We start from the raw sequence: 24,817 nt of genomic DNA on the forward strand, positions 1-24,817 counted from the left end.
AAACTAGAAACACTTTAAAAAGAATGCTAATTAAAATCTTTATACTAGTAATTTGAAAATCTCATGAGACAATTCTCAGAAAATAAAACTTTAAAAAATTGACACAAGATGAATCAGAAAAGCTGAACAAACCAATCATTATGGGGTAAAAACTGAGTAAGTCATCAAAGAATTATTTCAAAGAAAGCTGCCAGACCTAGTTGGTTTTATGGGTAATCTCTTTCCTATACTCATGGAACAGATAATTCCCATGTTATAGAGACGATTCCCAATGCTGGAAAGCACTTCAATTTACTTTATAAAATTAGCCTAGCCTCAACTCCAAAGCTGACAAAAATAGTACACAACTACAGACAAATGTCATTTATGAATACAGACGGAAAACCTCCAAATAAAACATGAACAAGCAACTCTAACAACATTTTCAAGGAATAATCTACCAGGAGCAATTAATTATATTCTAAAAATTCTTAGATTGTTACTGCAAGGAAATTAACACAATAAATTGAAAGAAGGAAAATCACAGAATTATCCCAATGGTTGCTTATAAGATATGTGTTAAAGATTCGCGTCCCTGTTCTGATTAAAAAATAGTAATAATAATAATGATTAATAAGCCAAAAAGACAGGTTACCAAATAATACTCAAACTGACACTTAAAGAAGTCACAAAGAGGAGTTCCTGTCGTGGCGCAGTGGTTAACGAATCCGACTAGGAACCATGAGGTTGCGGGTTCGGTCCCTGCCCTTGCTCAGTGGGTTAACGATCCGGCGTTGCTGTGAGCTGTGGTGTAGGTTGCAGACGTGGCTCGGATCCCGTGTTGCTGTGGCTCTGGCGTAGGCCGGTGGCTATGGCTCCGATTGGACCCCTAGCCTGGGAACCTCCATATGCCACGGGAGCGGCCCAAGAAATAGCAAAAAGACCAAAAAAAAAAAAAAAAAAAGTCACAAAGAAACTTGGTTATCAGACAAGGGAGGCTGGCCACTCCATCGCCACTAAAACAAGAAGTTACATGCAAAGCAACTAACAAGAAAAAGGAGTATGATTATCTCCTAGGATGAGCAAAATTATCAGTCTCAGAAACCATATAAATGTCTACCATGAAAACCCAAAAGAAACTGTTGAAAACCTGTATTAAGAATTCAGCAAGTGACTGATTATAAAAGAAAAATACAGAAACAGTCATATACCAACAAAAAGCATGAAGTTAGAAGATATAATAGGAAAACATCCTGCTGAAAATAATACCAAATCCCTGGCCTCACTCAGTGGGTTAAGGATCCAGCATTGCCATGAGCTGTGGTGTAGGTCACAGAGGTAGCTCAGAATCCAGCATTGCTGTGGCTGTGGTGTAGGCCAGTGGCTGCAGCTCTGATTGGACCCCCAGCCTGAGAACCTCCACATGCTGCGGGTGCAGCTCTAAAAGGACAAAAAAAAAAAAAAAAAGACAACAACAACAACAAAAAAAACTGAATGAAGCTATCTGAAGAAAACTTCAAAATGAAGCATAGTACACTGAATAAACAAAAAAAACAAATAAACAAAAATAAAAATAAAAAGAGTTGATTACCAGGAAAAAAAAAAAAAAAAGAAAACTTCAAAATGACTTGAGTGAATGTGAAGACATTCCATTTTCCTGGGGAGGAAAATCCGTGGTAATTCTCCACAAGGGAACTTTACATGTGAAAGGATTCCAACAAAAATCTTAAAGGTTTTGGGGTAGGAAAACAGGAAGAGGGGAGAACCCGACCAAATAATTTAACATTCATGGGATGGGGTCATCCATGCAAAGAAAAGAGGTAGAAGATTTTGAAGAGAAGAGAAATGTGAACTGTCAGATAGGAAAAATATAACGTGGAGTTCCCATTGTGGCTCAGCGGTAATGAATCTGTCCAGTATCCATGAGGATGTGGGTTCAATCCCTGGCCTCACTCAGTGGGTTAAGGATCCAGCATTGCCATAAGCTGTGGTGTCAATCACAGACATGGCTCAGATTCTGTGTGGCTGCGGCAGAGACCAGCAGCTGCAGCCCTGATTCGACCACCTGGGAACTTCCATATACCACATGTGAGGCCTTAAAAAGCAAAAAAAAAAAAATATATATATACACACACACACACACACACACACACATATATACATATATATATAGTGTTACAACAGCTAAGACAGAGTGATCTGAAAAGGCCAATAAAAAATAAATTTGCTAATCAATACAACTGAAACACACCCTCACACCATGCACAAAAATAAACTCAAAATGGCTTAAAGACTTAAACATAAGACAAGACACCATCAAACTCCTGGAAGAGAACATAGGCAAAACATTCTCTGACATCAACTGTACAAATGTTTTCTTAGGTCAGTCTCCCAAGGCAACAGAAATAAAAGCAAAAATAAACCATTGGGACCTAATCAAACTGACAAGCTTTTGCACAGCAAAGGAAACCATAAAAAAAAAAAAAAAAAAAAAAAAAAAAGATAACTAACAGAATGGGAGAAAATAGTTTCAAACGACACAACTGACAAGGGCTTAATCTCTAAAATACACAAACAACTTATACAACTCAACAGCAAAAAAGCCAACAACCCAATTGAAAAATGGGAAAAAATACCTGAATAGACATTTCTCCAAAGATATACAGATAGCCAATAAGCACATGAAAAAATGCTCAACATTCCTGATAATTAGAGAAATGCAAATCAAAACTACTATGAGGTACCACCTCACACCAGTGAGAAAGACCATCACTAATAAGTCCACAAATAACAAAGGCTGGAGAGGATGTGGAGAAAAGGGAACCCTCCTGCACTGTTGGTGGGAATCTAAATTGGTAAAACCACTATGGAAAACAGTATGAGATACTTTAGAAAACTATATATATATCCACCATATGACCCAGCAATCCCACTCTTTGGCATATATTCAGATAAAACTTTCCATGAAAAAGACACATGCACCTGTATGTTCGATACAGCACTATTTACAATAGCCAAGGCATGGAAACAATCTAAAAGTCCATTAACATATGAATGGATTAAGAGGATGCAGTATATATATACACAATGGAATACTATTCAGCCATAAAAAAAGAACAAAATAACACCATTTGCAGCAACTTGGATGGAACCAGAGACTCTCATACTAAGTGAGGTAAGTCAGAAAGAGAAAGACAAATACCATATGATATCACTTATATCTGCAATCTAATACACAGCACAAATGAACCTTTCCACAGAAAAGAAAATCATGGACATGGACAACAGACTTGTGGTTGCCAAGGGAGAGGAGGAGGGAGTGGGATGGACTGGGAATTTAGGGTTAATAGATGCAAACTATTGCCTTTGGAATGGATAAAGAATGAGATCCTGCTGTATAGCACCAGGAACTATATCTAGTCACTTATGATGGAACATGATAATTTGAGAAAAAAGAATGTATACATGTATGTGTGAATGGGTTACCTTGCTGTACAGAAGAAAACTGACAGAACACTATAAACCAGCTATAATGGAAAAAAATAAAAATCATTAAAAATAAATAAATAAATAACTTTGCTGTACAGCAGAAAGTGACAACATTGTAAATCAACTACAATAAAAAAATTTTAATTTAAAAAAATAAAACAAAAAAAAACAGATGAAACAGCAAGTCCCCAAACAGGCAGTATGCACATGTTTTTAATACATGCTTAAGGTAACAACTCAAATCACTGTGGACACAGATGGATTATTCTGTAAGTAGTGCTAAAGTAACTGGTTACCTATTTGGGAAAAATTAAATTAGATCCCTACTCACAGTATACACAAAAATAAATTCATTTGGATGAAGAATTAAATTTAAAAAATAAAATCACGATGAACTAGGGGAAAGTAGAGGTGATCATTTACCCGATCTTGGAAAAAGGTAAAGCCTTTCAAAACATAAAAGGCTGAAGCTACAAAAGGTGACAGATTTGACTACAAAAAGTCTTAAAATATCTGTATATATATCTATACACATATTTAAAAAAAGAAGAAGAATCTACAACACACAGACATAGAGAATAGACTTGTGGTTGCCCAGAGGGAGGTGGGAGGGAGTAGGATGGACTGGGAGTTTGGGGTTAGTAGATGCCAACTATCCATTTAGAATGGATAAGCAGTGAGGTCCTACTACATAGCACAGGGAACGATATCCAATCTCCTGGGATAGACCATGATGGAAAATAACAGAAAGAAAGAATGTATATAAAGAAAGAAGGGATGACTGAGTCACTTTGCTGTCGAGCAGAAATTGGCGCAACACTGTAAATCAACTATACTTTAATAAAAGAGTCTGCAAAATTAAGACTCAAATGAAAACCTGGAAAAACATTTACAAATTATAAGACAAAGCAAAAAGCCTTAATGTAAAAGGGCTCTTTCAAAACCAAAAGAGAAAAATGTGCATTTCAGTATAAAAATGAGCAAAGGACATTCATAAAGTAATAAACACACTTTTAAAACATTCAGTTTTGAAATAATTAAAAGAAAAAAGAAAGAAAATTTTTTAAAAATTCAGTCTCCTTGAGTAAATCACAGCTTCAAAGACATAACCAATAAGAGAATGAGGGGAACTTTCCCAAATCCAGGTTTAGGCAAACCAACCATAAAACCAATACTTTGAGATAAATGATGAAACCGAATATGAACTGGGTCTTAGGTGGTAATGAGGAATTCATATAAATACTGCCAGATGTGATAACTGTACAGTGCTTATGTTAAAAAAAAAAAAAAAAGCCGGAGTTCCCCGTCGTGGCGCAGTGGTTAACGAATCCGACTAGAAACCATGAGGTTGCAGGTTCGACCCCTGCCCTTGCTCAGTGGGTTAATGATCCAGCATTGCCGTGAGCTGTGGTGTGGGTCGCAAACGCAGCTCGGATTCTGCGTTGCTGTGGCTCTGGCACAGGCCAGCAGCTACAGCTCCGATTGGACCCCTAGCCTGGGAACCTCCATATGCCGCGGGAGTGGCCCAAGAAATGGCAAAAAGACAAAAAAAGCCTTTTTTGGCCATGCCCACTGCATGTAGAAATTACCGGACCAAGGATCAAACCCTCACCAAAGCAGTGACCCTAACCACTTCAGTGACAACACTGACTCCTTAACCCACTGCACCACAAGGGAACTCCAAAAAAGTTCTTTTTTAATGAGCTGAATGCTGAAGAATCTAGGATAAAAGTTTGAAACATCTGTAATTTATTGTGCAGCCAAAAAGAAACAGATGAAGCAAATCTGGCATAATGTTAATTATCAAGGAGCTCCCGTCATGACTCAGTGGTTAACGAATCCGACTAGGAACCATGAGGTTGCGGGTTCGATCCCTGGCCTCGCTCAGTGGGTTAAGGATCTGGCGTTGCCGTGACCTATGGTGTAGGTCAAAGACAAGGCTCGGATCCTTCGTTGCTGTGGCTCTGGCGTAGGCAGGCGGCTACAGCTCCGATTAGACCCCTAGCCTGGGAACCTCCATATGCCACGGATGTGGCCCTAGAAAAGGCAAAAAAACAAACCAAAAAATAAAAATGTTAATTATCAAAAAGGCAAATGTGTGTGTGTGTACTTTAGACAAATAAATCCAATCAATGCCAAAGTGCAAGAGTCATTTCAGCTATTGCTGATGGGAGCATAAATTGGTGGAAGTTTTCCGGAAGGTAATCTAGCAATATGTGATAAAAAACCTTAAAAAAAGTTTAAACCCAGCAAGTCTGTGTTCAATAACTTGTCACAAATAAATTTTCAACTGGTACAGAGGGTAGTAAAAAGTTTATCATCATAATATTATTTGTGACTGAGAAATACTGAAAACTACCCAAATGCTCAATCTTAAATTTTCACACAGCCATCTGATAGATTACTACCAGACAGTCATAAAAAACTGATATTGAGAAGAAGAATTAAAGCTAAGCTGCTGTATTTTATGGTATAACAGCTATGGAAAAGAACATGGCAGTTTCTCAAAAAACTAAAAATAGAATTACTACACAATCCAGCAATTCTACTTCTGAATATATATCTGAAAGATCTGAAAGTGAGGACTTGAAGAGATATTTGCACACCTATGTTCACAACAGCACTGCTCACTATAAGCAAATGGTAGGGAGTTCCCTTGTGGCACAGCAGGTTAAGGATCTGGCATTGTCACTGAAGCAACTCAGGTCACTGCAGTGAAGCAGGTTTGATCCCTGGCCCAGAAACTTCCATGTGCCACAGGCATGGCCAAAAATAAATAAATAAAACAAAACCTTAAAAAAAAAAAAGGAAAAACCAACCCAAGTACCCAAGTGTCCTTGCATGGATGAACAGATCAACAAAATGTGGTATTATCTATACAAAGGCATATTATTCAGCCTTAAAAAGGAGATTCTGATACATGCCATGTAAATAAGCCTTAAGGAAAACATACTGCATCAAAGAAGCCAGACATACAAGGGCAAATACTGGGGTTCCCTTGTGGCTCAGCAATAACGAACCCAACTAGTATCCATAAGGATGCAGATTCAATCCTTGACCTTGCTCGGTAGGTTAAGGATCTGGCATTGCCGTGAGCTGCACTGTAGGTCACAGACTCGCCTGGGATCCTGCGTGGCTGTGGCTATGGTATAGGCTGGCAGCTGCAGCTCTGATTTGACCTCTAGCCTGGTAACTTCCATATGCCCTATGGGTACGGCCCTAAAAAGACAAAAATAAAAAAATAAATTTAAACAATTTTTTAATTTAAAAAAAAGGGCAAATACTGTATAATTCCACTTACATGAGGTACCTAGAGTAAGCGCATCATAGAGACAGAGAGTAGAATGGCGGGGTTTGAGGGAAGGGAGAGAATTACTGCTTAATGGGTACAGAGTTTGAGTTTAGCAAAATGAAGAAGATGGCAATGAAAATGATTCTGGAAATGGATGGTGGTGATGACTACAGAATTACTGTGAATGTACTTAAAGCCACCAAACTGTACATTTTAAAATGGTTAATTTTTTTTTTTTTTTTTTTTTTTTGGTCTTTTTGCCTTTTCTAAGGCTGCTCCTGCGGCATATGGAGGTTCCCAGGCTAGGGGTTGAATCAGAGCTGTAGCCGCCGGCCTACGACAGCAACGCGGGATCTGAGCCTAGTCTGCAACCTACACCACAGCTCACAACAACGCTGGGTCCCCAACCCACTGAGCAAGGGCAGGGATCGAACCCGCAAGCTCATGGTTCCTAGTCGGATTCGTTAACCACTGCACCACGACAGGAACTCCTAAAAATGGTTAAGTTTTATGTGTTTTTTTTTTAAATCACCATTTAAAACAAAGATCTACTGATACATTTTAAGAGAAAAAGGCATATTATAAAATAACATGTTCATGTATGACCTCAATTTTGTTTCACGGATGTCCTCAATATTCACACACTGACACAGGGGGCAAAAAAAGCTCAGAAGGGCATATAACAATGTTCATGGTAATTATTATTAGGTACTGTGCTTCCAAGAAAAATTTGTTTTCTTTTTCTTACTTTTTCTTTTTAGGGCCACACCTGTGGCATACAGACGCTCCCAGCTTAGGGGTGGAATCAGAGATGGAATCAGAGATTCAGCCACGGCAACGATGGATCCAAGCCACATCTGCCACTGAAGCTGCAGCTTGCGGCAACGCCAGATCCTTAACCCACTGAGCGGGGCCAGGGACTGAACCAGCATCCTCACGGATACCATATCTGGTTCTTAACTCCCTGAGCCACAAGGGGAACTCCTATTTTCTCTGTGTGTCTGTGTGCTTTTGTGTAACTCCCAACTCTTCCACCATGACTCCTGTACTTGAAAGCAAAAGTATGCCGACTGGACAAACGAAAACGGAGAGAAAGAAAAGGACACTCGGGTCGCCTGCTGATCCGAATGTGAGAATATGCCCACGAGTGTGTTTCCAAGTGACACAGCAAATATAATCTTCCTTGAGAATTAAATCATAAAAGGCAGGAGAGCGTCTGGGAAGATAAAGGCCGACTCAGAAGACAGCGTCGGGGAGCTCCCTGCGGAATTAGAACACAGGTGGAGTCCGGTTTTCAACAATCCCAGAGCCCTGCGTGGGCTCCCGCCGTGTGCCCGGCAGGAAGGACACGGCCGGGGGTTGCCTCGAGCACCACTCCGGAGGCGCATCAGGAAGGCCTGGCTCAGAAAGCAAAGACCCCCGAACCACACACCGCTCTCCCCGGGACTAGCCGCTGCCCACCCCCTTGTCTGCCCAAAGCTAAATGCACGGTCAGAAAATATTTGCTAGACAGCAGACATGGAGAGAAAAAGGCGCCTTTCTTTCCGTGGCCTTCGCTCGCCACATCTGGCACCGCTCTCAATAGAGGCTTTATGAGGGAGGGTCCAGATCCCACAGGCGCGAGTTACTCCGTTGACCACAAACAGCAATAAACAGACGTTGGGCTTTAGCTTTCCGTGCAGCAGAGGCACCCTGAGTAATCATGACAGAGCTTCCAGCACATTCCAACATCCAGGAAATGTTTATCGAGCGCCTGCGAAGCACAGGGCACTATTTGTCACACCATCCCACACAGACACGCGGGCACACGCCCTCCCACGCACGAAGCTTCTTTGTTCCCTGTGAGGGATCAGACGAGGCAAGGAACGACTCAGGCACTTGACAGTTTGAGTCTACATGTCACACCCCCCCGGAACGGGGAGAGGGGGGCAGAGGCGGAGGGAACGTTCGTCCCTGAGGAAGGAACAACGGGGCCACACCGCTGCATCCTCCCACGGGAGGCCCCGGACCGAGGGGCTCAGGTCCCTGGCAGGGGAGAGGGCAGCTCTCCGCCTTCCGAAAACTGCACGGACCGCAAGCCCGTGGAGCAGAGTCACTGCAAACCCCCGGTCCTGCCGGAAACTCATCACCGGGTTCCCCGCCAGGCGCGAGACCCACGCCCTCCTTCCCCCGCTCTTCCCCAGCCCCACACAGGAGTCGCATCGCCCCCCTTCATCATACATACTTTTGCCCCCATTGTTCTTCAGGACGTTGGAGAGGTTGACAGAGGCGGTGCCTAGCAGTTCATTTCGCAACGTGTGGCAGCTCCAGACCTTCAAATCTAAATGACTCTGGGCCGTGACATTCCTGGAAGACAAAACACTTGACTCATCACATGCAAGCAGCTCGGGCACTCCTCTTAGAAGAAGCCAGATAAGCTAAACTGCTGACGTCTTGGGGGGGGACCCCCAAGGAGGAAGACCCTCACATATACCCTTTGCCCCACAGAGCTGACCCGGTAGCCACTTAGCTAACAATGAATGCTCTGTGAGCTCAGTGAGGGAGAAACACCTGAGGAGAAGGTGCCTCAGGGACCAAAGGCAGAAGAGGCCGAGGCGGCCCAGGAAGCCCCCTCGGAGCCCCCGGGGCAGGGGCTGCAGTTCGGAGGGAAGGGGGTTTTTCTCTTACAAAATGATGATCTCGTTCCAGAGAAGCTCGGAGCTCCCAATTCGCTTCCCGGTCTTCTTGGTCTCACTGGGGAGCCCATCCACTGCCACTTCCACAAACGAGTTAATTCGAGGTTGACGACTATGCACCTTGGGCTTTGCTGACACCACTGGAGGGAAAGACAGAAAGAGCCCGGGATGAGTCAGAGGGCTCCCAGGTGCCCCCCTGTGGCAGCTGTCTTCCCTCTTTTTCGGTGTTTTCTTTTTAAAAAGAAATGTTTTTTCCTCGTTCTCAAGATTTTTTTTTTAATCTGAGGAGATATATATATATATATATATATATACACATATACATACATATGTATGTATATAAAATCACTCCTAACCTGAAAACACTGGGATAACTATCATTAAGATGTTGCTAAGTCCAGACTTTCTAGACTTTCATCTTTTATGTCCCCAATTCTTTAAAAATTCCTCTCCTTCCAAAACCCTTTTTTTTTTTTTTTTTTTTTTTTTGTCTTTTTGTCCTTTTAGGGCTGCACCTGTGGCATATGGAGGTTCCCAGGCTAGGGGTCGAATCAGAGCTATAGCTGATTCGAGCCACAGCAACACCAGATCTGAGCCACGTCTGCAGCCTACACCACAGCTCACGGCAGTAACAGATCCTTAACCCACTGAGCAAGGCCAGGGATTCAACCTGCAACCTCAGGGTTCCTAGTCAGATTCATTTCTGCTGCGCCACGACAGGAATTCCCCAAAACCCATTTTGAAAAGCTGCAACATAAGGCCATTATAAGGATATGCTAAATATTGTCAACTATTCATTCACTGTTCAGTAGGTTGCTTCCAACTTTTTGCTCAGGGAAAATAAACCACAAATGTATACAGTATTTGCATGCATTTCAGAGTATTTGTCCAATGGATATGAACTTCTTTTTTTTAAGTTCATTTTTTTTTTTGTCTTTTTGTCTTTTTGCCATTTCTTGGACGGCTCCCGCAGCAGATGGAGGTTCCCAGGCTAGGGGTCGAATCAGAGCTGTAGCTGCCAGCCTACACCAGAGCCACAGCAACGCAGGATCCGAGCTGCGTCTCCGACCCACACCACAGCTCACGGCAACACCAGATCGTTAACCCACTGAGCAAGGGCAGGGATCAAACCCGCAACCTCATGGTTCCTAGTCGGATTCGTTAACCACTGCGCCATGATGGGAACTCTTCTTTTTTTTAAGTTCTTAAAACTGCTTAATTCCTTTCCAAAAAGGGTAACCCCGTGTAGACATCCATCAGCCTAGAGGAATACGTCCGTCTCACCAAACACCACACAGCCCTCAGCACTGTTTTCCACTCTCCACAAATTATATAGATTAAAAAAAAAAAAAAAGTATAAAGATAACAGCTAAGATCTACTGGCCACTTATTACAGACACTACGCTACGTGTACATGATCTAACTGAATCCTCACAAGGATTCACACTCCATTTCAGCCAGGAGGAAACAGGCCTGGGGAAAGCGAGGGCCTTGTCCCAGGCTACAGAGCCAGGGAGCCTCGAACCAGAGGGTGCACCCGGCCAGACTCTACACCACACTGTAAGTCACTAACAGCCTTTGCTTATTTGCTCTAATGCTGTTCTTCAATTACTAGCCAGATTGAGTGTTTTTTCCATGTTCTTGTTAACCATCTGCATTTCCTCTTCTGCTCGTTTCCTTCATGTGGCAGCATTTTTGATGCTCGCATGGCGCCAGCCAGTCAGGGACTCAGCACCAATGAGGCAAGCATACGCCCAGGGCTGGAGGCTAGACAAGCTCCTGGCGTAGCATTCATCAGCGCAGGGGCAACTCCAGGTCATGAGGACGAAACACATCTAGATGGCTTCTACCCGATGCCCCAAATCAGGGCATATAACTGCCGCTCCTAGCGCCTGATGACAAGACTGCCGGGTCCTGATCTCCCATCATGAGTAAGCAGACCTCTCCCTCCCAGACCCCTCTGAGGGGTGACTGTCCTAGAAGGTCTGCAACCTGGCAAAAGGCAAAGCAACCTCCGATTGTTTTTAGCAATACCGGTCTTCTCTAGGCCCAAAAGAACGTCAAGGAAGAACAATGACAGCTGTGGCGAAGCTTCAGGAGCAAAAAGGGAAGGTGCTAGGAAACAAGGTGTAGTGGCTGGGAGGTGTGGCCCAGAAATGAAGTGCTTCCCACAGAGACGGAGGTGAACTGAGGCCCCCTGGTGGTAGGAAAGAAGCTCTGCACACAGACCCTCACATGTAAATAAACTACAGGGACTAGTTACAGAGACCTACCATTTTGAGCTAGACGGCTTCTTTAAAATCAACAAGTTCAAACCCTCTATTTAACAGGTGGGCCAACTAAGATTCAGGGAGGTGGGACAACATACCCAAAATCACAGAGCTAGTCAGAGGCAGTGCTAAGCCTGCAACCAGGTCGGCCAGCTCCCAGGCCAATTCTTTGACCTCTGCCATCATGTTTCCTTTTTGGTCCTCTAGGTTATTTTCTAGTATTTACATAGATAGGTAGATAGATAGACAGAGAGACAGACAGACAGACAGACAATGTGAGATATTTAAAAAGTTGAAGAATAAGACAAAGAATTCCTATAAACCCTTCACCCAGAGTCATCCAGTATTAACTTTGTGCTATATTTGCTGTATTACTCTCCTCTCCCTTGATTCTCTCCCATAAACATTTACATTTTTTCCTAAAACGCTGAGACTGAGCTGTACATGCAGTTCCCCTTTACTCCTAAATCCTTCAGTGTGTCTTTTCTAAGAACTAAGACATTTTCTAACACAACCATAGTTAGAAACATTGGGGATAGTTAACATTCTTTAATGCTATTTCCTAACTGATAGACTTTATTCAAATTTCACCAGCTATCCTATCAAGGTTCATTATGGCAAAAGAGAAAAGAAAAAAAAAATGTTCTAGTTCTGGACGCAATCTAAGATCACATGTTAGTACTTTTATCATGAAGTCTCCACTTTACAGAAAAATTCAAAGAATAGAATCCATAGGAGTTTCCTAGTGGCCTGGAATTTGGGGAGGCAGCATTGTCACTACTGTAGCACAGGTTCGATCCCTGGCCCAGGGACTTCCACAGGCTGCCAGCACGGCCAAAATAAAAAATAAAAATGAAAATTTTAAAAAAGAATAGAATGAAGAATTGCAAGCTCTTCGCCAATTGCTATCATTTTGCCACATTTGCTTCTTCCCTCTCTCTGTGTGTCTGTTTGCAGTCTTACCCAGAGAACTTGCGCAATAATGAAGATGTCCTGCACCAGCGCTGTCCAGCACATCGCCACGAAATGCGTGTGGCTCTGAAGCACCTGAAATGTGGCTGGTGAGACTGAGGATGTGAGCTCTGATGTCTATGTAATTGTATTGTAGATAATACTACCTGGCTACACCTGCTATCCTACTGGATTGCACGGGACACAGTTAAATGACATCTATGTCCGTGTGTGTGTGTGTACATGTATGCCCACACACTTTTTGTTTGGAGGTTCTAGCAGGGGAGCACAGCTACTCGTATACCCTTGACCCAAGAACGGTCCTCCTCTATCGGGCATGGTTGACCTCTGCGACCGAGCGCGCAGCTTCGGGAGGGACGCACCTGAAGCGGCGAAGGAGGAAGGGGACATCCGCCTAGCCAGCCAGAACAGCCCAATCAACCCTGGCCATCAATGGGGTGACAGATATCACAGCCGGATTGCCCTCACATCCTATACCCACACACTTTTTTGGAAAACTATCTGAAAGTAAGTTGTAGACATCATGACAGATCAGACCTCATTACTTTCAGAAACAACCCTGACAATAAAAACACTCTCCCACCCAACCACACCATTATTATACCTAAAAAAAAAAAGTACAGGTGTTGCTGTTGTGGTTCAGTGGTTAACAAATCTGACTAGCATCCATGAGGACGCAGGTTCGATCCCTGGCCTTGCTCCATGGGTTAAGGATCCGGCATTGCCATGAGCTGTGATGTAAGGGGCAGACTCGGCTCAGATCCTACGTTGCTGCGGCTGCAGTGTAGGCTGGCAGATACAGCTTGGATTGGACCCCTAGCCTGGCAACCTCCATATGCCACAGGTGAAGCCCTGAAAAGCACAAAAAAAAGTACAGCCGCTCCCTCTTATCATTTATTTACTATTTCATGAAATATAAATGCCAGTTTATTCTACACAGAGTCACATCTTCACATAGGATTTAGCTTTTAAAGTCAACAAATAAGGCAAAAATCACATATTTCCAAAATTATACCCAACAAGCTGTTTGGAAGACCACAGAATAGAGCGTGGCATATTATCTTTCATTAGGTTCCAAAGAGCCAGTTTTTTGCTGTGCTATGCTATGTTTTCAGTGTCCCTTGAGTTAAATATCAGATAAAATAGTTGGCTTATATAAAACTCTAGGACTGCACTATGGAGGGGGCACAGGGCAGAGAGAGGGAACAGCATAGCAACAGCTCCCCTACTACACTGACGGCTTTTCCTCCCACTGAACGCATGAAAGAATCCCCCACACTGTTTAAATGGTTATTTTCCTCCTTCTCTCTCTCCTTCACCATTCTCCTGGATGGTATCATTGAATCTCTACAGGTCACGTGCATATAACGAGATGCACCTGCATGATCAAGTTAGCTCTCTCCACACTAGTAAGAAAAAAACACACTGGAGAAAGGCAGCAGAGAAACCTTTAGAAGCCAGTGTGAGTTCCTGAATAAAAGAACCTCAAAACAGGGACCTCTGCTATCACTGGTTTCCATGGGCGGGCTTCTGTTTTGGCCTAGGCCTGCTATCTATTAGATATGGCACTAAAGGCTATAGTCTCAAGTTCAAAACCATTACCAGTTCACTTGAATCTTCTCCCTTCTCCAAAGGGCTGGAGCAACCATGAGACACCAAGAAAAATAATTAAAATGTACGAAAACTATGAAGAAAATCAGTATCTCGGTAAGAAATAGGCAAAGAATATGCACAGGCAACGTACAGAAAAGGAAATAGAAATTTTCCTTAAACACATGATAAGACACTAAACATCACTTATAATTAAAGAAATGCGAAGTAAAACCAGACTGAGAACACAATTTTCTTTACCAGCCACACTGGCAAAGATTAAAAAAAAAAAAAAAAAAAAAAAGAAGGAGTTCCCTGGTGGCCTAGCAGTTGAGGATCTGGTGTTCTCACTGCTATGACAAATGTTTGATCTCTGGCCTGGGAATTTCTGTATGCTGTGGGTGCAGCTTTCCTCCACCCCCAACCAAAAAAAAAAAAAAAAAAAAAGGTCTGAAAACACATTGTGTTGGTAAAGATGTGGAGAAATAGGCACTCACTGATAACACAGGTTTCTCCCTCCAAGCAGGAGCATTGAGGGGCTGGAGGAAAGGAATGAATTGTAAAGTATCTAAGTGTATTAAAAAATGAATAACATTTACATTTTTGAAATAATAATGTTTAAATTTTGACCCAAGACAGAATTTTGCCTCCAGAGGACCATGTGGAGAGGCCTGAGCCAGGATACTGAGTGCCGGCCCCTCCCCGCACACCTCTTGGTCCCATGACTCCTGCTCACACTAAAGCTATGCAGCAACATGCTTTCATTCGCGTGCTATTTACTGAGGACCCACTATGTGGCAGGCACCGTTCTAGGCATCAGGGTATCAAGAGTAACCAGAACAGACAAAAATCCCTGCTCTCCTGGGGCTTACGTTCTACTGAAGGAGACAGCGCCGAAATAAAATAGGCAGGGCTGGGACAAGGGCTGGGAAGGAAAACAGAAAGCAGTGATGAGGAGAGATATGAGGAAGCCCAGGAAGGGGGGCGGGATGGGGCTCAGGGAAGGCCTCGATGAGGAGGTGGCTCTGGGGTAAAGACCGAAAGAAAGAAAGGAAGCAGACCAGGTGTATCATTTGGCCAAAAGAATTTCACTCAGAGGGAACAGCACGTGCAAAGACCCAGGGGTGGGAGTGTGCCTGGTATAGGCAATGGCTGGCAGGCACGGTCCATGTGCACCCGTGCATCGGGCCAGAGCAGAGGAAACGTGGAACAGGAAAGGAGAAATGGCAGGGGCCCCATCACATGGGATCTTCAGCTTGGTCCATCAAGTGAGTCAGCGAGTCCTCAGTGTGTTCGAGCTGAGGAATGACAAGAGCTGGCTCAGGTTTTAACAAGATCACCGGCTGCTGTGTGATCCAAAGAAGGAAGCTGGGCAAAGGGCAGAGGGAGGGAGCCGGGTTAGGGAGCTACCGCCTCAGTCTCAGGATGATGGCAGCTTGTGGGATGGTGGGCATGGTGAGAGGTGGGGGTGAAGACAGACACAACCAGACTGGCTGACTGGCTTAAAACAGTGGGGAAAAAAATTGAGGGAAAACAATTAGAAGGTGAGCTCTAGGAGTGTTACATTTTGGATGGTCACTGAACATTCAAGTGGAGATGACAGGGGGGCTTACTGGATCCGCAGACCTGGAGTTCAGACACACAGGCACAGCTAGGCTGGAGACACAAATTTGGCAGTGATCTTATTAACAGTGGCATTTAGAGTGATAAGGATAGGAGTTCCCTGGTGACCTGGTGGTTAAGGATTTGGCATTTGTCACTGCTGTGGCTCAGCTTACATCCCTAGCCTGGGAATCTTTATATGCCACAGGCGCAGCCCCCAAAATAAAATACAATAAAAAATATGGAGCTCCTGCCATGGCGCAGTAGGTTAAGAAGCCACAGCTCGGATTCAATCCTTAGCCCAGGAACTTCCATATGCCAAGAGGGCGGCCTTAAAAAAAATACAAAAATATAAAATAAAAATGAAAAATGAAAAAGTAAAAAAAGCTAAAGTGATAAGGTTAGATGAAATCACCAAGGGAATCAGCATAGACAGAGCACTGGGGGATGAAGCTATCACCATTTTATACAATTTCTGCCAAAAGTTCCTTTTTTTCCCTCTTCAAGAACTCCAGCTAAAAGAGGGCAACCCAATGAGAATGCTTATGCTCACAGGCCATTTCACAAAATCTGGCTGTCCAGGCCAAGGTCTGGTATCATTCTACTTCTTTCCCAAAGACTGGGCTGGACCTCAAATGACAAGCACGTCACATGGTGCCACTCACCTTTCAAAATAAGCTGAGATTTCTCAAAAGGCAGGGCCACCCCTGCCCGGCTGGAGCTGGCAGATGCCATGTCATCACCAGGACACTGAAAGACAAACACAGCAGGTTTTAGAGGACATCTGATAAGAGACTAAGGAACTGAACCCAACTTTAATATCTGAGTTTCAAGGGACACAAGCTGGAAAATATAAACAATCAAGCAGCTGCAGCTGAGCTACTGCCAGCAGAGTGGTGTTTGTCTCAGGGTGACTACTGAACCTGGATAGGACTTGAAGAGGGAGAGCCTAAAATAGTATCTCCAGAAAGAAAGCCACGGAGTCCCTGCTGTGGTACAAGGGGGTTGGACCTGCAGTGCTGGAATACAGTGTGTCTGCAGTGCTGGGATGCAGGTTCAATCCCCGGCCCAGCACAGTGGGTTAAGGATCTGGTGTTGCCGCAGCTGCAGCATACACCATAACTGTGGCTTGGATCCGATCGCATCCTGGAACTCCATATGCCAGGGATCAGATCCCTCCCAAATGCCATGGGATGGCCCAAAAAGAATAAAAAGCAGAAGAAAGTCACAGTTCAACATTGTTTTTAAATAGTATCAATCCGGAGTTCCCATCGTGGCACAGTGGTTAACGAATCCAACTAGGAACCATGAGGTTGCGGGTTTGATCCCTGGCCTTGCTCAGTGGGTTAATGATCCGGCATTGCCATGAGCTGTGGTGTAGGTTGCAGACGCGGCTCAGATCCCGCGTTGCTGTGGCAGTGGTATAGGCCGGCGGCTACAGCTCCGATTGGACCCCTAGCCTGGGAACCTCCATATGTCGCGGGAGTGGCCCAAGAAATGGCAAAAAAAAAAAAAAAAAGTAGTATCAATCCTAATAAAGACCATATATGACAAACCCACAGCAAACATCATCCTCAATGGTGAAAAGCTGAAAGAATTCCCGCTGAGATCAGGAACAAGACAAGGATGTCCACTCTTGCCACTACTCTTCAACATAATTTTGGAAGTCCTAGCCACGGCAATCAGTAAAGTAGAAGAAATTAAAGGAATACAGGAGTTCCCATCGTGGCGCAGTGGTTAACAAATCCCACTAGGAACCATGAGGTTGTGGGTTCAATCCCTGGCCTTGCTCAGTGGGTTAAGGATCCGGTGTCACCGTGAGCTGTGGTGTAGGTTGCAGACACAGCTCAGATCCCACGTTGCTGTGGCTCTGGTGTGGGCCAGTGGCTACAGCTCCAATTAGACCCCTAGCCTAGGAACCTCCATATGCCGCAGGAAGAGGCCCTAGAAAAGACCAAAAAAAAAAAAAAAAAAGGAAAGAAAAGAAGTAAAAGGAATACAAATTGGATGAAAGAAGTAAAACTATCACTATTTGCAGATGACACAATACTATACCTAGAGAATCCTAAAGACTCTACCAGAAAACAGTTAGAGCTCATCCATGAATTTGGCAAAGTCGCAGGATACAAAATTAATACACAGAAATCGATGGCATTTCTATACACTAACAACAAAAGAGCACAAAGAGAAATTAGGGAAGCAATCCCGTTTACCATCGCATCCAAAAGAATAAAATACCTAGGAGTAAACCTACCTAAAGAAACAAAAGACCTGTACTCTGAAAACTACAAGCCACTGATAAAAGAAATCAAAGATGACACAAATAGATGGAAAGATATACCATGCTCGTGGATTGGAAGAGTTAATATTTTCAAAATGACTATACTACCTAAGGCAATCTACAGATTCAATGCAATCCCTATCAAATTACCAAGCACATTTTTCACAGAACATGAACAAAATATTTTAACATTTGTTTGGAAGCACAAAAGACCCAGAATAGTCAAAGACATCCTGAAAAGGAGAAATGCAGCTGGAGGAATCAGGCTTCCGGACTTCAGACTATACTACAAAGCAACAATCCTGAAAACCATATGGTATTGGCACAAAGACAGATATACAGATCAGTGGAACAGGATAGAAAGCCCAGAATTAAACCCATGCACCTACAGCCAATTCATCTATGACAAAGGAGGCAAGAATATACGATGGAGAAAAGACAGCTTGTTCAATAACTGGTGCTGGGAAAACTGGACAGCCACATGGAAAAGAATGAAATTAGAACATTCCCTAACACCATACACAAAAATAAACTCAAAATGGGTTAAAGACCTAGATATAAGACCAGACACTAAAAAACTCTTAGAGGAAAACATAGGTCAAACACTCTCTGACATAAAACAACATCTTCTCAGATCCACCTCTTAGACTCATGACAATAAAAACAAAAATAAGCAAATGGGACAGAATCAAACTGAAAAGTTTCTGCACAGAAAAGGAAACCCTAAACAAAACAAAAAGACAACCCACAGAATGGGAGAAAATCTTTGCAAGTGAATCAACTGACAAGGGATTCATCTCCGAAATTTATAAATACCTTCTGCAGCTCCATACCAAAAAAACAAACAATCCCATCAAAAAAGGGGCAGAATCTAAACAGACAATTCTCCAAAGAAGACAGACAGATGGCCAAAAAACACATGAAAAGATATTCAACATCACTCATCATTAGAGACATGCAAATCAAAACCACTCTGAGGTACCACCTTACACCAGCCAGAATGGCCATCACCCAAAAGTCTACAAACAAGAAGTGCTGGAGAGGGTATGGAGAAAAAGGAACCCTAGTACACTGTTGGTGAGACTGTAAATTGGTGCAACCACTGTGGAAAACAGAATGGAGATGCCTCAGAAAACTCAAAATAGAACTACCATTTGATCCAGCAATCCCACTCCTGAGCATCTATCCAGAGAAAACCATGACTCAAAAAGACACATGTACTCCAATGTTCACTGCAGCACTATTTTCAATAGCCAAGACATGGAAACAACCTAAATGTCCATCGACAGAGGAGTGGATCCAGAAGATGTAGGACATATACACAATGGAATATTACTCAGCCATTAAAAGGAACGAAATACCAGCATTTTTAGCAACATGGATGGACCTAGAAATTATCATGCTAAGTGAAGTCAGCCATACAATGAGACACCAATATCAAATGCTTTCACTGACATGTGGAATCTGAAAAAAGGACAGAATGAACTTCTTTGCAGAACAGATACTGACTCACAGACTTCGAAAAACTTATGGTCCCCAGAGGAGACAGTGTGGGGGGTGGGGGGATGTGCTTGGGTTGTGGGATGGAAATCTTGTGAAATTGGACTGTGATGATCATTATACAACTAACAGATGTGACAAATTCATTTGAGTAATAAAGAAATAAAATAAAATAAGTAAAAAGTAGTATCAGAGCTCCTGTCATGGCTCAGGGGTTAACGAATCCAACTAGGAACCATGAGGATACAGGTTTGATCCCTGGCCTCGCTCAGTGGGTAAGGATCCAGCGTTGCCATGTGCTGTGGTGTAGGTCACAGACGTGGCTCGGATCCCACGTTGCTGTGGCTGTGGTGTAGGCCGGGGGGGTACAGCTCCAATTAGACCCCTAGCCTGGGAAGCTCCATATGCTACGGGAGCGGCCCAAGAAATGGCAAAAAAAGACACAAAAAAAAAAAAAAAGAAAAAGAAAAATGTAAAAAATAACAAGTAGTATCAATCCAATTTTTTAATGTGTAAAAGATCTTATAGATTTCTCCAAAGAAGATATACAAATGGCCAATAAGCACATGAAATAACTCTTGATTGACTCTGTGAGCTGTAAGGCATCTATGTCACTCCACCTGAGGGGCTACAAGCAGGGGTCCATCTGGGGGTTTTTTTGTTTGTTTTTTGTTTTGCTTTTTTTGGGGGAGCCCACACCACACCATAAGGAATTACCCAGGCTAGGGGTCAAATGGGAGCTACAGCTGCTGGCCTACGCCACAGCTGCAGCAACACGGGACCTGAGCCACATCTGCAACCCACACCACAGCTCGTGGCAAAGCCGGATCCTGTCCTTAAGGATACCATGTCCTTAAGCAGCCAAGTCCTCGTGGATCCTAGTTGGTTCATTACTGCTCAACCATGACGGGAACGCCTATCTTGCATTTTGAGTGGAGCTTTTCCTCACACATAATTTTGTAACATTGTCGCTTGTCATTTGGAAAATAGTTCACTGAGCTATGCCAAATGTGGACAAATTTCATTATACGCGATCCAAAAAAACTGCATTTCTGAATGTCACCACTGATCTCATCAGATAAGTCTTTGAGTACTGGGAAGCTGTCGAGCGCTTTGTGGTAGATGCTAAGTGTTCCAAAATTCTCATTTGCACTTAAAAACTCATATTTTATCATTGGCAACAAGTACTGTCAGTTGTTTTCCTTGAATTGACAGGCTCATGTCATTCATCTTCAGGAAAATGTCTGCCAAACACTCAAATCTATTAACATTCATTTGCTGATTTTTTTTTAAGTAAAAAATGATATTTCATGGGAAAAAACTACATAATTCAGCTCTCAATTCAAAGAGTCCTACAAGTGCTTTTTCTCAACACATCCATTATATTTCAGTATGCGGGAGAAGTGATTTAGGCGTAGTTCCTATTTTCAACACACAGAATATTAAAAAGACATGTGCACAAGAGCCAAGACTTAATAAAATTAGTCAGTTTCACTGCGTCACCAAGCACATTCCTATGTGAAACTGGCTTTTTCTTGCCTTTTTACTGAGTGTGCCATGGTGAGAAACACAAGACAACAGCCCAGGACAGTGGCACTGCCCTGATTTGTGCTGTGGCACCAACACTTTTCACTCACCGTTGCTCTTGCATGAGTGCAAATGCATCGAAGTTAAAAAGGCGAAGTTGGAGTTCCCGTCATGGCACAGCAGGAATGAATCGGAGTAGGAACCATGAGTTTGCGGCTTCGATCCCTGGCCTCGCTCAGTGGGTTAAGGATCCAGCGTTGCTGTGAGCTGTGGTGTAGGTCACAGGCACGGCTCGGATCCCATGTTGCTGTGGCTCTGGCGTAGGCCAGAAGCTATAGCTCCGATAAGACCCCTAGCCTGGGAACGACCATGTGCTGCGGGTGCGGCCGTACGAAGACAAAAAAAAAAAAAAAAAAAAAAAAAAAAAAACACTATGAAACTCCTATTCTACTCAACATCATTTAGCCCTGCTTTCGTTGTATTTGTACCTGATCTCTTCTTTCAACTCCCTGTTCTAAAGAGCTGTTCAGCCTTAAAACGTGGTTATTACTTCACCATATGACTCTACAAATGGAAGCCTTTTGTATGAGATTAAATGCAGTGACAGAGAATTCACACTGATTTTGACATTTTCCACAGCTGAAGTCAAAGAAGTCTATGCTTTAAGATTTTAGCCAGAACAAAACAAAACTACGTGCTTGCCCTATTTATAACATATAGCCAGTCCAAAAAAAGTCTAAGTGACCAGTTTTTCCCTGAACTAGTCTGTAACAGGCATTGTACTTCAATCTCATAGAGGGAGCAGCCGTGGAAACCTCTGAAACGTAGTGGGAAACATACAGGAATACGATACTAAAACGAACACGAGAGTTAGATGACGGCCTCCTGGCAGCATCTGACACAATGGATGACTCTGCGAAGCCTTGAAATGCTTTCTCCTTGGCCTCCCGGACACCACACCTGCCTGATTCTCGTCCTGCCTCTCTGGCTGCTTTTTCTCAGCCTCCTCTGTTGGCTCCTTCTCTGCGGACCCTCTGACCCTCCGAGTGTCCGGTAGCTCAGACCCTGCATGTCTTTCCTTGGTGATCTCAATCATCTCATGGCTTTCAATACCACCTATTCACGGACAATCCCATGGTGGTGTATCTGGTATAAACGTCACCCCCGAACCTCAGATGCTCTTTGTCTACTGATAAAACAGAGCTTCTGACACTTGCCCTCAATCCTGTTCTGCATCTCAGTGGTGAATGACAACTCCTTCCACCCCCTGGCTCAGGCCAAAATTCTGGGGCTCATTCTTGCTTCCCCTTTCCCTCGGACACCCCACATTCAATCTGACAGTAGATCCCGTTGGCTCTACCTTTAAAACATCTCCCAGCTCCAACATTTCCCTCCACCTCTGCTGTCCCTGCCTTGGTCCACAGCACCATCAGCTCTCAGCGGGACTGATGTTTTTCCTGCTTTTGCCCTCTGCACCCTTCAATCTAATTTCTACGTTTAGCAAGAGTCATGTTTTTCTATTATGTAATCAAATCATAGCACTCTGCTTTGCAGAAGCTGGAAGCTATCCAGTGGCTTCCCACCGATCTCCAAAGTCCTTGAAATGACCCTGAGGGCCTACGTGATACACCACCACATACCCCTCTGACCCCACCTCCCATTCCTCTCCTCCCTTGCTTCTTCCCCCCAAAGCTTCATGGGCCTCCTTGCTGTTCCTTGAACATGCCAGACATGTTACCCCGTCAGACTTCTACTTCTCTGTCTATAATGTTCCTTTCCCAATTGTCCACATGTGCAGTGGAAGTTCCCGCCACAGAAGTGACAATGACAATGCCAGATCCTTTACCACTAAGCCACCAGGGAACTCCCCAAATGTTGCCCTTTTTTTTTGCTTTTTAGGTCCTCACCCACAGCATATAGAGGTTCCCAGGCTAGGGGTCCAATCGGAGCTACAGCTGCCGGCCTACACCACAGCCACAGAAACGCAGGATCCAAGCTGCATTTGCGACCTACACCACAGCTCACAGCAATGCCGGATCCTTAACCCACTGAGCAAGACCAGGGATTGAACCCACAACCTCATGGTTCCTAGTAGGATTCGTTTCCGCCGCACCACGACGGGAACTCCAAGTGTTGCTTTCTTAAGTAGGCCTTCCCTAAGCACCCCCTCATCCCCACCTCTCCACACACACTGTACCCATCTTCTCCAGTTTACCTTCCCTCCTTGGCATTTTCACAGTCACGGGTCATACTGTACTGGTTTATCGTACTTACTGCGTCCCTCCTCTAGAAGGTAAGCTCCATGAGGGCCGAAATATGTGTCCCACCTCTTGGCCCTTGTAATCTACTGTCTAGGACAGTGCCTGGCTTCTCATAAGAACTCCATAAATATTTATGGAACAAATGAGCATCGATTTTCTGCAATTCAAAAGGATGTTTGACTCCGTTAAAGTTGTTTTGGTAGAGCAATAAACAGAACCGCTCTCTTTGACTCATCAGATTGGCAAGAGATTAGACATCTAACAATAGTGTTGGTAAGAAGCCTCACAGACTGCTGGAGGCAGTGCAAATGAGACCTCGAGGCAGGTCCAATTAGATGGCATCTGGCCGCCTGTGGGAGAATTAAAGATGCATATATCGTACCTCCCAGGATTCTACTTCTAGCTGTTTGCCAGGGAAATTTTCCCTTTTTTTTTTTTTAGGGCCACACCCATGGCATATGGAAGATCCCAGGCTAGGGGTCGAATTGGAGTTGTAGCCACCCGCCTACGCCACAGCCACAGCAACACAGGATCTGAGCCACTTCTGTGACCTACACCACAGGTCATGGCTACCCCAGATCCCTGACCTATGAAGCAAGGCCAGGGATCAAACCAGCATCCTCATGAATAATAGATTCGTTTCCACTGCGCCACAACGGAAACTCCTTGCCAGGGAAAATTTTCCAACAAATGCAGAAGAAGCCACGTGCGAAGTTGTGCATCAGAGCAATGTTTATAACAGCAAAAATGTGTAAATAATCTACGAACTGATGGGGGAATAAATCGATTGTGAAATATTTATAAAATGGGATGCTACATAGGTATTGAAATATATGCATTCAATCTACATGTACAAACCCAAATTATAATGCCAAGAGGAAAAAAAAAGGCAAGGGGTAGCCTAAGTATAGTACATAGTATGATGCCACGGGTCTACACTTGAACTTGAAATGACGTTATCCATTGTGGTGGACACACATAAATGGAATTAAAGTGCAGAAGCACGGACGGGAAGGAACCACGCCAAGTGCAAAACAGAAGTTACCTCTAGAGTAGCAGAGGAGAGAACATGGGAATTGGAGTGAATAGAGGCCAAAGGAACTTCAACTCTATCTGCAACAGTTCATTTTTTTAAAGGAAAAAGTTCTAAAGCAAATACGGCAAAATGTTAATATTCATTAAATCCAGATGGTGGTTTTTATGATGGTTTGTCATCTTATTCTCTGAACCTCTTCATATGTTTGATCTTTTTCATAATTTAATAATTTGAAGGGAAAAAAAAGATGGTATCTTGAGTAACGAAGGAAAGACTAATGATTACAAATGAAGCCTTGGGGCTTTTAGCAACAGAGGTTAAAGCACTAAAAGTTAGAAATCCA

The 24,817-nt window shown here is 43.5% G+C and overlaps 1 protein-coding gene across 5 annotated transcripts in view; it reads right to left on the reverse strand.

Annotated features, from left to right (window-relative positions):
- WWP2 (WW domain containing E3 ubiquitin protein ligase 2) overlaps positions 1 to 24,817 on the reverse strand; it is a 159,203-nt gene that overhangs the window by 115,882 nt on the left and 18,504 nt on the right. For all 5 annotated transcript variants that reach the window (XM_021093861.1, XM_021093864.1, XM_021093862.1 and 2 more), the window contains exons 2-4: positions 16,535 to 16,619; positions 9,428 to 9,575; positions 8,985 to 9,106 (exon numbers count right to left, since the gene is read on the reverse strand). In XM_021093861.1, coding sequence (XP_020949520.1) covers positions 8,985 to 9,106; positions 9,428 to 9,575; positions 16,535 to 16,604 — 340 coding nt within the window. In that variant the 5' untranslated portion in view covers positions 16,605 to 16,619. The remainder of the gene's footprint in view (positions 1 to 8,984; positions 9,107 to 9,427; positions 9,576 to 16,534; positions 16,620 to 24,817) is intronic.

The sequence above is a fragment of the Sus scrofa genome, chromosome 6, assembly GCF_000003025.6.
Source record: "Sus scrofa isolate TJ Tabasco breed Duroc chromosome 6, Sscrofa11.1, whole genome shotgun sequence".
In the NCBI taxonomy this organism is placed as follows: domain Eukaryota; kingdom Metazoa; phylum Chordata; class Mammalia; order Artiodactyla; family Suidae; genus Sus; species Sus scrofa.